This window comes from Corvus hawaiiensis, chromosome 2 (genome assembly GCF_020740725.1).
Source record: "Corvus hawaiiensis isolate bCorHaw1 chromosome 2, bCorHaw1.pri.cur, whole genome shotgun sequence".
Lineage (NCBI taxonomy): Eukaryota > Metazoa > Chordata > Aves > Passeriformes > Corvidae > Corvus > Corvus hawaiiensis.
Genome location: NC_063214.1, coordinates 37,876,510 through 37,892,087, shown reverse-complemented (window position 1 = coordinate 37,892,087; position 15,578 = coordinate 37,876,510). Strand labels below are relative to the sequence as shown.

The 15,578-nt window shown below is 37.9% G+C and overlaps 1 protein-coding gene across 32 annotated transcripts in view; it reads right to left on the bottom strand.

Annotated features, from left to right (window-relative positions):
• The window catches only part of DLG2 (discs large MAGUK scaffold protein 2), a 1,000,200-nt gene that overhangs the window by 25,652 nt on the left and 958,970 nt on the right, over positions 1-15,578 (bottom strand). For 25 of the 32 annotated variants that reach the window (XM_048294433.1, XM_048294432.1, XM_048294434.1 and 22 more), the window contains one exon: positions 203-302. The exons of the other annotated variants lie outside the window; for them this stretch is intronic. In XM_048294433.1, coding sequence (XP_048150390.1) covers positions 203-302 — 100 coding nt within the window. The remainder of the gene's footprint in view (positions 1-202; positions 303-15,578) is intronic. 32 annotated transcript variants of the gene reach the window in all.

Sequence of the window (15,578 nt, the reverse complement as noted above, 5' to 3'; positions counted from 1 at the left end):
GCTTTATTCTTCTGAAAAGACTATTTCCAGAGATGGAAGGAGAAGCTGGATCCAAACTGCAGTCATACATTGGTCACAGTAGTAATACCTCTCCTGCCTGCCTATGACAGATATTTGCCTACACGTGTGGGATACTAGTATCATGCGTGTCACCCATTTGTTGTGCTGCTGCATGTGACATTGTCTCCAAGAGGTTACTTACGTTCTGGATCACTTGTTTCCTGCTCACTCTGCTCCTTGCTCTTGTAGAATGGGAATTTTCGTGAAAAGATGAAGTTCTTTTTACGCTTGTCATTGAATGACTGTGAAGGAGAAAAGGCATGGGGCAAAAACAGGGACGTCTAATTGTTGTCACACTCATGCTGACAAAACAACTAGTTTGTAAAAGTGGAGAGAACTGTAGTGACTCAAATCAGCACAAACCAAGTGGCTGCAAAGAATCAGAGGTAGTTGTGGTGAGGTCTGAAGGTTGAAGGCAAAGCTCCTGGAGACTGGATCGATTTGATTCCAGAGGTCTTAAGTCACAGTGTTCAGCTCCTTACTTGGAAACTGTTGTGTTTGGCTTGTTTGGATGAAGGGCTACAGATGGTTCAGCATGCTTTGAGATCAAGCCATCCATCTTTAATCACAGCAGACTGTGCACAGAATTAATTGTCTGAAAAGAATAGGCTATAATGTGGAAAGTGGAAGCCTTTGATTTGCTTGTAGTGTGTGGATTCAGCCCCGTGTAAATTAAAAAACAAAATTCTTCACTGGTAGGTGCTGTTGATCTCATAATTTTTTATCTCGCCTCTTTATTGACAACTTCTTAAGTGTCCTTTAATGCTTTTTTTTGGGCATAATTAAAAAAAATACTTTATTTTTTAGATGTGTATTTATTCATTAGGTTTCTCTGGATATACTTTTAGTTCTATGTGATTTAGAAATCGAATTCTGCTGATAAGCAGTATTTCATTGCATGTCAAGCAACATATTTTGCTGTAATTCTTCAAATCAGAAATTAATACAGAAGAAACTGGGGTTTTTTGCATTTTAAAACCTTTGACTTCATTGACAGTTGCAAGGACTTACAGCACTATACTGTGTAAAAACCAGGATATGCCTACTTGGGACATTTATTTCAGATACTAAATAAGGAAATAGGGTCCCTATGTAGTCAATTGAAAGAAGATGGCATTTCTAGATGAAACACAGAGCTGCAGCCAGTGTGTGTCTGAAGTGATCTGTGCTGTCAGTCAGACAATGACCTATAATGTCTCTTATACTGAACATGTACAGACACAGGACTTTGCAAGTGATGACCTCTGAGAGAGCACAGACCTTCTTAAATCATTTAAAGGACAAATCTCATATGTTTGTCATTGCTCAAATTGAATATAACCAGTATTTGGCTCCAGTTCTGCAATGGAATATATTTAGAGTCTCAGAACATAATTTATTTTCTTACATTTTGAAATCATGGTATAAAATGTGGTTTAGAATACGTATTTCTAAAAGATGCATACTGAAAATCTCTGTTAAAAGAGTTGGTTACTCGTGTCACGAAAGTTTCATGCCACTTTTACATTTCAAGCATATTTAAAGTTTAGTAACTGAAAACAAAGAAAAAAAATGCACATGTAGAATAAATGATCCATGAAAATCTCTCAGAGTATGTAAACATTCAATGTGAAATTAACGTGGAGGTCATGCACAAATAATTGAGACAGCATGCAATTTCAAAACAAAGCAAGTATGAAAGAAAGCCAGAGGAAAAAAAAAAAAGCACATGAAGGATTAAAGTAATCTATGGATGAAAGGAGGACTGACATGCACATTACATCACTTTAATGACCTAATGGATATAATTAAATTAAAATGCGTTTTCTGTGATAATTTCTTTCACTTTTCCAAAGAAAGGAATGTAGCATGTTAACATTTCTGTTTGTGAAAATGTTGTTTGTCATAATTTATCTGAATTTGACGTAGTAATGCTATTGGCATTACACTTTTAAAGGGAAAATATATATATATAAACAATAACACCTCAAAATGTAAGGGGGTTTTAAAATTACAATCACTTCGTTACAGAATGCCATTTCACTTTGGACGTCAAGAGAATGTTATCAAATTGATAAATAGCTGTATTTCACAGAAATTGTATGAGAAATAACACTTATATATATTGTTTCAATTTTTTTCCCCAACAGTCTAGAGCAAACACTTCAGAAAGTACATTTTCACCAGAAAAGCATATATTATTTTCACACTTATGCATGATCTAACAGTATACACCAAATTAGACAGGTATTTTATAGTGTTATGTAAACTTTTTCTCCTTTTGCAGTTTCAAATATTGGGTTGCTTTTTAAAAAAAATATTGTTCCACTTCAATTTGGATGATCAAAATCTGGCCATTCATAGCAGATGACTATCATGTGCAACTATGCCACTGCATTTACACCAGTAAAAAGCCTTGTTCCTAAAATAAAGCTGATCTAGTTATATTAATACTCATAACCAAATATGTTTATGTATGTGATAATATTTGTATAGATTAATCAATGTGTATATTCATGTTAATGACCATATATACTATCATGGTGTAGTCTGAGGGTTTATATTTAAAATAACAAAGAAACTGTAAATTATTATAAAATGTTAAAATGGGTCAGACTCTGCAAACTTATAGATATAATTAGTCCTTGGTATTAACTGAAGGAGCTTACCAAGTGTTTATTTTCTTAAATTAAGTGCATGTTTCTCCGCAAGAAATCAAAGACAAGAGCCTTGATTTTGGTTTTGTATCCAATATGAGTGGGATTAAACTCAGGCTGATGGTCTCCACCTTAAGGATATGAAATCCTGCTGACACCCAGAAAATGTTTCTTACAGACATCATGATTTATATCTCTAATGTATAGAGACAAGGCAAAGAGAAGAGAGAGACTCACACCGAATAAAACCATGTTTCTATTGCGCACACCATGTTAATTCCAGATTTTGCTCCAATGTTAATTCCAGATTCTGCTCTATTGGTGGAAAAGTACAGACCAACACTGAGTGTGTATGTTCTTTTTTAAGGAAGGATCATGCATATGAGGATCTATGGCAAGGTTAAACTGCAAAACTCAGATGTATATTTGAGAAATTTATTTCTATACAATGGAAATGTTGGACTTGTCAAATACTCTGGAGCCATAGGCTCCCTACGCTTCTGGAAAGCTGTGAAATAGCTGTAGGATAAATGAGACCGAGGTATTTGCCTACATCTCTCTGCTTGATACAAAGGCTGTGTGCAACTGGAATTGCAATTGTGATAGGAAGCTTAGCCTGATTCAACAGCATTTATGCAGGCAGAGTTTCTGAAAGTCAGTGAAAAAGTGCCTGAAATGGATTCCTTGTAAGTAGCAGGTTCTTTGCCATGATAATGTAAAAACCTGTAATGGCAAATAACTCAGGCATTTCAGTTGCCATGAAAATCCTTTACAACAGATTACTTCTATATGTCACTGCTATCACTTCACATAGATCATCACTAACCTAGGAAATGGCAGTAGCAGGCACTTTAAACAGGAAAGTGCCTAAGACTAAAAGGCAAATGAAATTTTCAATGGTTTGACAACAGAGCAGTGACATCATTCACATCACTTGATCTGTGATGGAAAAGAGTTCCTTCTCAGAAAAAAAAAGTGGAGGAAAGCTTTCACTGATGTCCTGGCTTGAATTCTCATTTGATACTACTTAAGCATACACTGTTTTGAGGAAGCCAAGAAAAATAATTGTGATGTGCACTGTGCACTCTTGCTTGATCAAGTATCCCCAGATATCCCCAGTTATGTAAGCCTGGGTTACACACACCAACCTTCCCTGGTTGTGACAGACATTAAACCACTGTGTGTTTCTTCTTCTCAAGAACTCACTTGGGTACTTTTTTTGTGTCAAGATCAGTTTTGTATTCTAAATGTTTTTCCCTAGGCTCAGCAGCCATATATATATGTTACTCATCAGCTAATAGGGTAGTGGTTTTTAAAGGAAATTTTCATGTAACATTAAATAAACAGTCCAATTTCAAAATTTGCTTTATAGTGGTAAACATCATAAAAAACAGTAATTTGATAGTCATACCATACTGCAATAGGCAACTATATTGTTATTTACTTTGAGCTTCTTCCCAAATTTTTTTCATAGTGTAGCTGATCCAACCCATACTATTTAGTGCAGATGTGCCCTTGACAGAGGTTGTCCTCTTTATGCTTTGCAGAAGATCCTAATATGTTGGGGAAATATTTTTTTATGGTGCTCTAACAGCTCTATCCTCTCAAAGCCAATAAACTCCCAACTGCTTTGGGAATGCTTTCTTTTTCTATTCCATTCAACAAATGCTTATCCTCAGTCATGAGCTGGGAACCAGTGTACAGGGATCACCTGAGAGAAAGCTGTTCCAGAGCACTGGCTGTGAAATTCTCTTTTACAGGGTGTAGATGAATTTCATATACCATCTAATTTTAGGCAGGTTTGAGCTATGCTTTAACCTAGTTTTTATGTTATATGATTAGGTATGTCAGTTTTGTTCTCAGATCAGTCTAGCAGTGTATATGAGAAATTACTTTTACTGCTTCTAATCTGCAATGTGGTTTTCTTATTCTTCTTCTTTAATACCTGATTTTGGCCTAAGTTAAATGAAAATCCCTCACATACACGCCCTTCTACATGAATCTACGAGATTTACTATCAACATTATATCTCTTCAATCCTTTCCTCTATATTTAATTGACACTTTTTGTAGTAGGGAGATTAATTTACTCATTTGATCACTGACTTTAATAACGGTTTGGGAACTCAAACACTGTTAAATCCCTATATTTAAATATTTTGATTTAAAGACCTCTATATTATATATTTTAAATCCCTCCCATCATACCAAAAATTTGCACTGACGCCAGAAAGAAAATTTTTGGTCTGTAACATATACTCAGTCTTATTTCTCCTTGGAAGCACATATATCACCTCACTGGTTTTATAATGGGCTTTTTCACCTGGCCATCCCAAGCCATGATGAATTTGAAATCTCCAGGTTAAATGACGTGACCAAGTCTAGAGGATTGCCAGTGCTACTGAGCCATTCTTGCTTTCCTGGTGTAACCCCAAGCTTGGCCATGGCCTGGGTTCACACACACAGAAAGCACTTCATGATGTCCAGGCAGACACACAGAAGATAAACTGAGGAGTTGTTAGTGGCAGCTGTAAGCCTGGTTGTGCAGAGATCACAGAGTATATTCTTTGAGATGTAGATCTTTCATTCTCAGTCTGCACACACAATTACATGCTGGCAAGCAGCACTTGCCAACTTCCCTATGATTTTTTATGAGATACGAGTAGAAGGACATCCCTATTCTGTTAAGTTCAGCCTTTGGTTTTCTTAGATACTTCAGTCCTGGGCTACAGTCACTCCTTATCGAATTTTTGCACCATGATCTGTTTCAACAAGTGAGAAACAGCTGGGTGAGAAGAAGCTTAGATGAAAGTAACTCTGCTTGCTTAGTTTTCCCATGAAGCTGTAGAGAGATCTGGGTGCTGGCAATTCAAAATGAAAAAGTAAAAGCCTGATTAAAAACTCCATGCTGTCTAGCTTCTCCAGACAAGGGTAGTGTGGCTTAGTATTCATGAGTATGAAATTTTAATAACATTTTTTTTAAAGACTTATTGCTACTTGTCTGCCAGCAACTCAATTTTAATTCCTAACAAAACAACAGTTAAAACCAACATAAACTACCAGGGGAGAAGAAACACTAATAGATTTTCAAGAAAACATGTAAAACCAGTATTTCTAGTATTGCAAACCTGTATTTAACTTGGTGCAAGGTATGAAGGGAGTACTCTTCTGTGCTAATTTGCATGATATCATTGTTAGCAAGATGAAACACCAACATAAATCTTGCTTACGTGACAGCCAAGGTAATTTACACATATCTGAAGGTTGTACACCAAGATAGTGGGAAGGAATTGTTCAAACAGCAGCACTGGAAACTGATAGTGTGAAAATAAGAAAGGGCAAAGCTCCTTGACAGTAAAATCAATTTGGATGTAGAATAATCTGCCCCAAGGGAAGTGGAAAAGCCTAGATGATTTTTTCACATTTAAAACAAATCTGCTAATCTTAAGTACTGAGGGGAATAACACTGCAGTGCCTGGAGAGAAGGGGGTGGTGAAGGGAAAAGAGCTAAACAACAAGCCTCCTCCAGCTCTAACATCCGTGTTTTTGTGATGAGATGATCACAGACCCAGCACCTCAGAGTTGTGCTGTGGCCCAGTGTGGGCTTGGACCTAGCCAAGCTCACTGCAGCCATATGGGCAGTGTGAAGGTGTTCCTCTCCTTCCTCACGTCTCCAGCTGGAGTCGGAAAATGTATTTGACGTTTGGCAATGTTGTCCTAAATGTTCCTCTACTCTGGTCAATATCTTTTCCCAAAAAGGAAAATAGAGCTGATGTATGTCATCAGCTACTGATCCTGCTAATAAATCTTTGCACATGTGAACCTGTCCCAGCACCCTTTGTGCAACAACGATGTCAAAAGAGCCCCAGAGATCAAAGGTAGCATTGGTGTGCACTTGGCAAAGATTTGGGACTATCTGATCACCCAGACCCACAGGTTTTCCTACAATATACTGTAGGACCTTTATCCACTTGATCTTCATTCCTCAGTTATGATCAGGTATTTTAAAAAATCTTTTTCAGAACTCTGATTCCCAGTTGACTGCTAGTGCTCTTTAGAATTTAAAATGAAATTGAGGATTTTGTTCTCTATGCAGTCTTTTGAATTAATTTCACTATTAAATAAAGCTGCAGAAGGTGTTGGTTATCTGTGCTATTAAAAAACCACCAACTTCCTCATTTAAAACTATTTTTTGTGGAAACATTCATGCAATCAAGTGCTGTGCACTTGTGCAAGTGCAAACTACTGCATTAAATGGACCATTGCACAAAAATAAGTTGTATAAAGACCTTTATTACTCTTATTTTGTTATGGAGTAGTGGAGAAAGATTTACAATACCTGCACGCCTTCAAACTATACTTCTAGAAAGACAGTTGGACAAGATAATCTTTTGAATTTCCCTTTTGAGTTAAAGGAAGAGTGACTGGTGTAGCAGGCTGAATGAAGGCAAGGGTCTGGCTCAGGAGACGTAAATCATGCCAGGCTCACAGTTTTAATTTAAAACATTGATTTATTTAGGCCTTACAGTTAAAGTCATAATAAATAGAGACATGGGCAAAAAAACCCAAAGTCAATCTCTAAGAGACTGGTTTAAGGTTTGTGTAGGAGGTGAAGCTCCTACATCTTCCAGTAATGCATCTCACATAAGCAGTCTCACAGGCAGGATATCAAGTTAGATGGACTGTGGCTTTGACCCACATGATGGTTCCTGTGTCCCTATAACCTTCCAAACATGGTCTCTGAGTCACTAAGGCAATCACCACTGAGGTGCTTAAATTTAACTGAGTCAGAAATAAAGATGTGAAATACAGAGCATCTCTCTTCTGGATAAGTGCTGACGCTTAACTCCACACTTCTGGATCTTTGTGTGATATCTTACTAGAAGAAAACTTTGCTCTCTTTCTAACTCTGACAATACCTACTGCCAATACTATAAATTTTTCTTTTTAACCAATTATTTTAGAAGAAAACCCAAGTAACTATGACATTATCTATACATACATACAAACTTCCTACTATTTAATTCAGGATATTAGACAGCAAGTTATAAAAATAGACCACACATGAAGTTCAACTCAGCACAAATTTCTGCTGGAACAGCTTAGAAGAAAAGCAATTAACTCTCAGCTGTAAACTTTAGTATTTTACCTGTGCTAGCCATTTTTCAGTTTTATATTTAAACTGTGACTGATTTAAACATTGCATTACATATCTTTTTGTCTCCTAAAAATTTCTCTTACCTAAGCAGGGATGGCACAAACTTCTTGTGGGATAGAAAGTACAGATACTGTAGTCCCTAACATTATGGCCACCTAAGAAACAATATTATCTTATAAATAAAACTCCACACAATTATTAAGGTTACAGAAAAATTACAGAAGAATCTATAAAATCTATAAAATACATGTATTTATATTGCTCATTAACAGAAAAAAATTACTCTTAGTATTTTCGTTGACTGACAAAATGCCAATAGGCAGGAATATTTTTCATCATCTGGATAAATTCAATGACAAATCCACTATTTGTCAAATTTTCTACTCTAATCCATTATGCTTACAAATTGATGGCTGATATTTAGAATTTGTACTTTGCAATAAAATGAAATATGGAAAACAGACCCTAAGATTTTTTACTTTAATATTTTCTTTCAGTTTGAAAGAAATTCTTTCAAATACTCTACTTCTACTGGATTTTTCAAAGAAAGCTATGGAAACATATTTCTTCAGATGGGTAAAAGCCTCAAATTTGACCTGACAGTTATTTTTTTCACTAATTCTAGAACTGATTCACCTTCTTAAAACCACAGATTCTTTAAGGCATACCAGTTCCCTGCCAGAGTCAACACTGCTACCATGATACAAATTAAGACTGAAGACTCACTTGTTTTCCTTTATTTTTGACTGTACCTGGGCTCAACAGGCATTATTACTAAATTACCACATCTTTTGTGGAGTGCCTCAAGATAACCTGGAGAAACAAGAATCTCTACAGTTAAATTTTTCTGGCTATGTGCTGTTTTATAATTTGAATTTTATTTGATTGCTTCAGCACATGAGTGAAACAGATGCTGATGACAGCAGTATTTCTAATGTACTTTGGAGAAATGCTGAGCAAAAAGTGTTCAGCTCAAGGGGAATGGTCAGGACAGCCCAATATTGCAGGCTCAGGTCAATCCAAAAGTACAGCCAGCATCCACTACTTGGCATCAGCCCCAGCTACCATGAAGTGTGGATACAGAGCAGTGAGGATGTGAAAATTCATGAAAGAGCAAGGGCAGTTGGACAAATGAGATTCAGATTTTCCTCCTGTCCTGGCTACAGACAGGGGGGTGGAGTTTAGCGCTGTAAGCATGTGACCAAGTTGTTATTCTACACCATGCACATCATCCCTGGGGCGTGTGGATTCAGCAGGAAAAGCTGGGCACCTGTACTGGAAGTCAGCCAGTGGGAGTGGCTTATTTGGAGTTTAATTTCCTGCTGGTGTTATAACCAGCACACTCCTATATGGGAAGAAGTCATCTCCCAGAAACAAGTTGTTCCACAAACAGGAACAATGCTGAGATCTGATTCTTCCATGACACCCAGTGTTACCCCATTTTGGAGGTCTTACAGCCTTTGATAGAACTTAAATCCAGCAGAGAGAAAACCATAGAATCATAGAATATCCTGAGCTGGAAGGGACTCACAAGGATCATTGACTCCAACTCCCAGTCCTGCACAGCACCATCCCCAAGAGTCACACCCTGTGCCTGAGAGTGTTCAAATGCTTCTTGAACTCTGTCAGGTTTGGTGCTGTGAGCACTTCCCTGAGGAGCCTGTTCAGTGCCTAACCACCCTCTGGGTGAAGAACTTTTCCTAATATCCAACCTAAACCACCCGTGACACAGCTTCAGTCCACCCCCTCAGGTCCTGTCACTGGTCATCAGAGAGAAGAGATCGGTGCCTGTTCCTCTGCTCCCCCTCCTGAGGAAGCTGTAACCTGCAGTGAGGGATCTCCTTTGCCTCTCTGGGAATGATGACCCTGGAAACTACCGACTGAGTGTTAACGAGCTCTCCAAATCAGCAGCTTTTTGAATGTACTCAGGTTGTGGATTTTCCTCTACTTCTATGTTTGCCACAATACCAATCACTTTAAGAAATCTATTAATTGTGTCAAATATCTTTAGAAAAGAAGTGCAAAGAAAAGTTGGTGAAAATCCACTGCATATGTGGAAAACTTTCAGATTACAGATTACAGAATTGCTTATCCCTAAGAGTGGTGAATCTTTATACTTAGAAAATGGATGCCTAGTAAAGCACTGATGTTGGAAAAAATCTTCATTAGGCAGAGAGAGGGTATAGACAACCTAATAGATTGTTACTCTTTTTTTCTGACAATCAGGGATTAAATTGAGGTAATTGCCTTTTTCTCTGCATTGATACACCCCGATCTGCCCCGGTGAACCACTAGCACAGATGCTGTACCTGAGACCAGGGCAGGTGTGACTGCAGCTTCTGCTTAGTGATGAAGACAAATAATCCAATTTCCATAGACACTCAGAGAAGAAGAAATAAAAACAGGGTTAAACTGCAGCAGTTCAGCCATTTCTAAGACTGAGGAGAGTAAAGCACTGAAGTGGGCTGTTTGGGAAGAATATGAAATATCTGTTGTGGCAGATCTTTAAGCAGAGATTAGACAATTCTGGGAGATAGGAGGAAGTTACAGACGACAACCTCAGGGCAGAGGCGACCACTTGAGGTTTCTAAAGACTAGTTTTTCTCTGATTTGATGACTAGAGCTGAAAATATAATGATTTTCTAGAGCATAATGGTTTGGAAATATGTAGGTTTATTTGTTTGGCTTTCCCCCCTGCCCCCCTCCAAATACTTAATAAACTGTGAAAAGGTGTCCTCTGTATCAAGTCCTGTCAGTCACTGGATTTTGACACTTGGAGGAGAGGTGCATTAAGTATGCAGAGGGTTTTGTTTACCCCACAATACTGAATTTGCTCAGTCAGGTTTCTCTTTTTCCTTTCATGCCTCAGTGCAGTGTTGCTAACATGACCATAAAGCAAGAGGATGACCTTACATTTCAGGCATCTGTGGGATCTGTAAACAGAATCTGCACATAAGAAATATTATTAAATGCTATTAAGCTTCTGACGGTTGCAATAAATTCATTTGGAGGCAACTGAAGAAGCCGGCTGAGTGTGATGTAGGTGATCTGACTGGAATCTGAAAAGAACTGTGGATGCCAAGCTAAGTGAATAGAAAAAAACCTAATGGGTAATGATGGAGCAGTGTGGTGTGGGTCACAGCCCAGAACCTGAACTACTGATGGGCAGCGGAGCTGGGAGGGTTTTTGGAGGGATGGGGCAGTCCCTTTTCTTGGCAGGCACCTCATCCCTGTTCAGCACCCTGCTGAGCAGCCTCACTAGGGCAGGCACCCATCTGGAAATGCTTCCCAGTAAACATGGGCTGAATATCTCCCCACACCCTGACTCACGCGTTAAAAATGGAGATTGTGGGAGACATCCCTTTCATTTCATTGGGAAATGACATAGAGTATTTGTAGATAAGGCAATATTCTGGAGTCACTGGCCAGATAAGGTGTGAAATGAAAAGGCATGTGGTGTAAAAAAACAGTTCTCTGCATAAAATTTTTATCTATATGTTTCCTGATATTTCAACACATCTCTGGAAACAGGCAACACCCATAAATATTAGCAAAACTGAGAAGTTGCTAAAGACCTTTCCAAGAGCTATCATTTCAACTGTAGAATATTTTCGAGAGACAGTCAAGGAAGTGTATGTGATCTGACAGGGATAAAAGCAAATGTGCTATTTTTGTCTCCTGAAAGACCTGTTATAATTATAACAGTTAAGGAAAAAGCAGATTACTGGCTAATTTCTTTCCCCCCTGCAATATTTCCATCACTTGACACTTTGTTTGATTCACTAAAAAGTCTGAAAAGCCTCAACAACTGTGAGTTTTAGGATTAGAAAAGGAAAGGCTATTTTTGCTCAGTCTGATGCCTGTGGTAGGGAGAGTTACCAAGAATTCAGTATGCTGCTTTGGCAGATACATAACCCTGCTCACAGCTACTCACATGCTCTGCTCCTTTTGGTGCAAAGGTGAGCATCAGAAGATATGATATGGGATATGATCTTGAGTTCAACATAGCATAAAACATACTTTATAATGAAGTTTGTGCTTACATAACTTTGGCTTCCTCCAGCAAAAATATCAGACATAAACCTTTGGGCTGCTCCATTTTCCATTGATTATCCATAGACCAGTGAGCCCCAAAGACTGAGAAAGCAAATGCTTAGGAAATTATAACTATGCTATCTGTCCTCATTTATCTTTTATTTTTTATGTTTCCAGTGTCCTGGAAACCCTGTCCTTTGCTGCAGCAGCAGAGAGTGGCCATAGGGAACCAGAGCAGGGGACCGGTGGATTTGATGTGCCAGCCACCTTCAGTAACAATCACAAAAGCTGCTGAAGTTCACTACAGCAATTCTATGAATGAAGACAGAGGCTGAACTTGGTCAACATGATGTAAGCACAATCTTTGCTTGGTGAAATGAAACTGTTTATGCCCATATTTGTATTCCTTTCCTTACTACATAGATTTTAACATCTCTAACTGGTCTGGTATCTTTAAAAGTGTTAACGGGGCCTGGATCCTGATGATGTCTCTGAGCCTGAACAAATAAATTTCTTTGGGTCAAAATTAACAGAACATGAAAGAGAAGTAGCCCTATTAGGTTAAGCCAGAGATCCAGTTAGCCCAGTAGCTTTTCTGACACTGTCCAATAACAGATGTTTAAAAGGAAAAGTAGAAGTAATATGATCCTTTCCGCTTTATACCATGTCATCTTGAAATCAACAATTAATATAGTCTGAGTTACAGGACAGAAGTTTTAAAGTTGTCATTAGTTTTGCTACTTGCTAACCTACCTAATTTCTTTTAAGCTTATTTATTTTTTATGCAATATCCTGTAATAATGAGCATGGGAATTTAATTATGCATTGCGTGAAAAGGTCTATCCGTTGCCTCATTTAAACTTGAGACCAGAAGGTTTCCCTAGAGTTCCCTAATTTTGATTCACATTCCCTGTTTCTGTATCCATCCCGATTTTGTAGACTAATTTCACAAGGCATGGATGGGAGGAATCCAATGAAACAAATCTAAAGTCATATAAATATTCTAAATCACATCATTTTTAAGAAGTGCTGAGCTCATTTTATAGATGAAGTAACATACAAGTTTGGTCCGAAAAAGAGGAACTGTGGGCCTTTGGAAAAATTACCCCTTAGCTCTCCTTACAAACAGATTTGTCAACTATATTGCTGAGCATTCTTAAACACCTTTTCAGTGAGACACAAGGAACTGATCAACTACAAATGTCACCTTATCTGTAACACTTTCTTTATATCTTATCTCCAGATTTGGGATTAAAAATGAGGTATAAACAGATGAAAATGCATAAGACCCTATAAACCCACAGAATAACTAGACAGTTTCTACTTCAAAATCATAGTTATCACAAAGAAATTTTGGTATTACCTCAGGAACCTTTGCTGTGGGTTATTAGCTCTTGACCTTTGCTTCTCAGGGGAAGAAAGGAGTCAGGGATAGTGAGATGATTCAGGTAAAATTGCAGTAGGGTACACCTTTACATGTTCAAAATCCCCAAGGATTCTCTGTATTCAGTTGGGGTATTATTATTATTATTATTATTATTACTACTATTATTATTTAAATGCTTTCATGCACATCTCCTGTCCAAATTCAGAAATATTCCATGAAAATATTTCTCTCAGTTTCATCTTTCGAGTAAACTAAGACCTTTACACTTGCCAACACAGTCATGAATGTATGAGCCAAAGGTGCCACAGACACACATAAGCTCATTCCTATCTGAATTTTAGCTTGATTTTGTAACAAAAGCAATTTCCTGGGCCTACTGCAGACCTGTTTACCTGAGCTAAATTTCTTCCAGAGTTTAAAAAAAAAAAAGTAAAAAAAGTAAAGCATGGACTCTTAGACAGCTTACACCACTTGTTTTCTGGACACTGTAAGACTGAGTGGAAATATTGACACCTAAAATCTACATACATATGTGTGTACTCAAATATCTCATTTCATGTGGAAGGTTTGGTCCCAAAAGGGTACAGTGGTCTTAGTCTGTAATTACACAAATTCCTAAACAATGAATCAAACACTGATGTTGAGTGGCTGGAAGAGTAATGTTACACTGATGACAAAAATGGAAAAACAATTTGGGGACTCAAGAGGTAATTAAATTCTTGACAGAATCACTTGAAAAGGGACCATTAGTTATATGACTGAATTATTCCCCTACAGCTTTGATTATATATGGGAAATAGGCATTTAACAAGTGATTTCATTGGCAATAAAAAAATTATTATCTCTTAAAATAAGTGGCAACATTAATTTACAGGGTTGCGGAGAGTGGTCATTTCAAACCAAAAAATGGAATTATGACTTCTGAAGAAATGCAATGAGATGAATCAGTCTGTTCTTAGTGCATTTTATTACATGTTTTATACCAAGTTATCTGCATGTGCAAATAATGCATAGTTCCATGTGCCTTATAAGTCTGGAAAACTTGTTTCAGTCAGTACAATAATTCTGCCTTTGCATTGAATTCAGGAATTGTTCTGTAGAGCAGTAACAGGGAAGCATTTGCAAGTCTGAAATATTGCTGGCATGTAGAGACTTGGGAACCCCTCTGCTAGGAACTGTGTGCCCACAGCAAGAGGAATTTCTTACCCTGCTAATCTGTCTGAAAGGACAGAGTAAATGGGAATAAGGGAACTATTAGTATTACCATTATGGAGGGAAACTGGAGGAAGAAGAGATTAAGAATGAGAATTTCAAACTAGGCAGAAGACCACAGGAACAGCAGTTCTGGAAGGGACCTGCTGAACCACTTTCTTATTTGCCTTGCCAACACCTACCTATGGCCGTGTCCGCTCATGACACAGTTTTGGCCCTGCTCTGTTTTCTGCAGCCAAGCAGGACTTCTCCCTGATGGCTGCTGAATCTCTGTCTCCTAGTTTGCTCACAGAAGCCCTCATTTGTAAATTCCAAACATGTCAATTGGACGGGTTTCAAAAATAAATCCCTGCAAATGTCAAGTATTCACTACTGCTACAACTGCAAGCTACACTTCCGCAGAAAAATATACCTTAACAGCCAGGACTGTGGGCATTCTCATGCTGTAATACTTGCCAGCCAGATGGCACCAGACAGGATAGTGCCATCAGGCTAACGAGAACTGCTGACTTGGGCACAGTAAAGCAGCTCTGTGGAGCAGCAACAGCAGGAACACTGTTCTGTCCAGGCAGCGCTGGTGGAAGGGAACTTGCATGTTTTGTGTTGTTTTGGCCATAGTGTACCTGGTGTGAAACACACCTGTGTTCAATGTCTGTCACAACTGTCAAAGCAGAACACCCAAACCCTAATTTTTACTATCCACGACTTCGTAACTTACAACTTTTGGTTTGTGATTTAGCAGCTTTTGAAGCCAGAGATTTTACACTTCTGGTCCTATTGCATTAAACTGCTATCCATCTGCATTCATTTTTAATGTCTTTTCTTCTCTATCCATCATTTAACTAAAATCATAGCTATCATGGAATGCTCTATTTTCTTAGTATCTTTCTCTTAGGAGGCACTGTCATTCAGTACTATTATAAAAAGCATATTTAATTATTTTGAAGATTTTATCATGCTCATCTCTGATCTACATTTCACTTTCCTGCAGGTCTTGGTTGCAACAACCTAAAAATTCCTTATGCTGCTAAAATTTCCTCTACTCTGAAACTTATAAAACAATTGTAAAGTGCAATTTCTAAAGGTTTCAC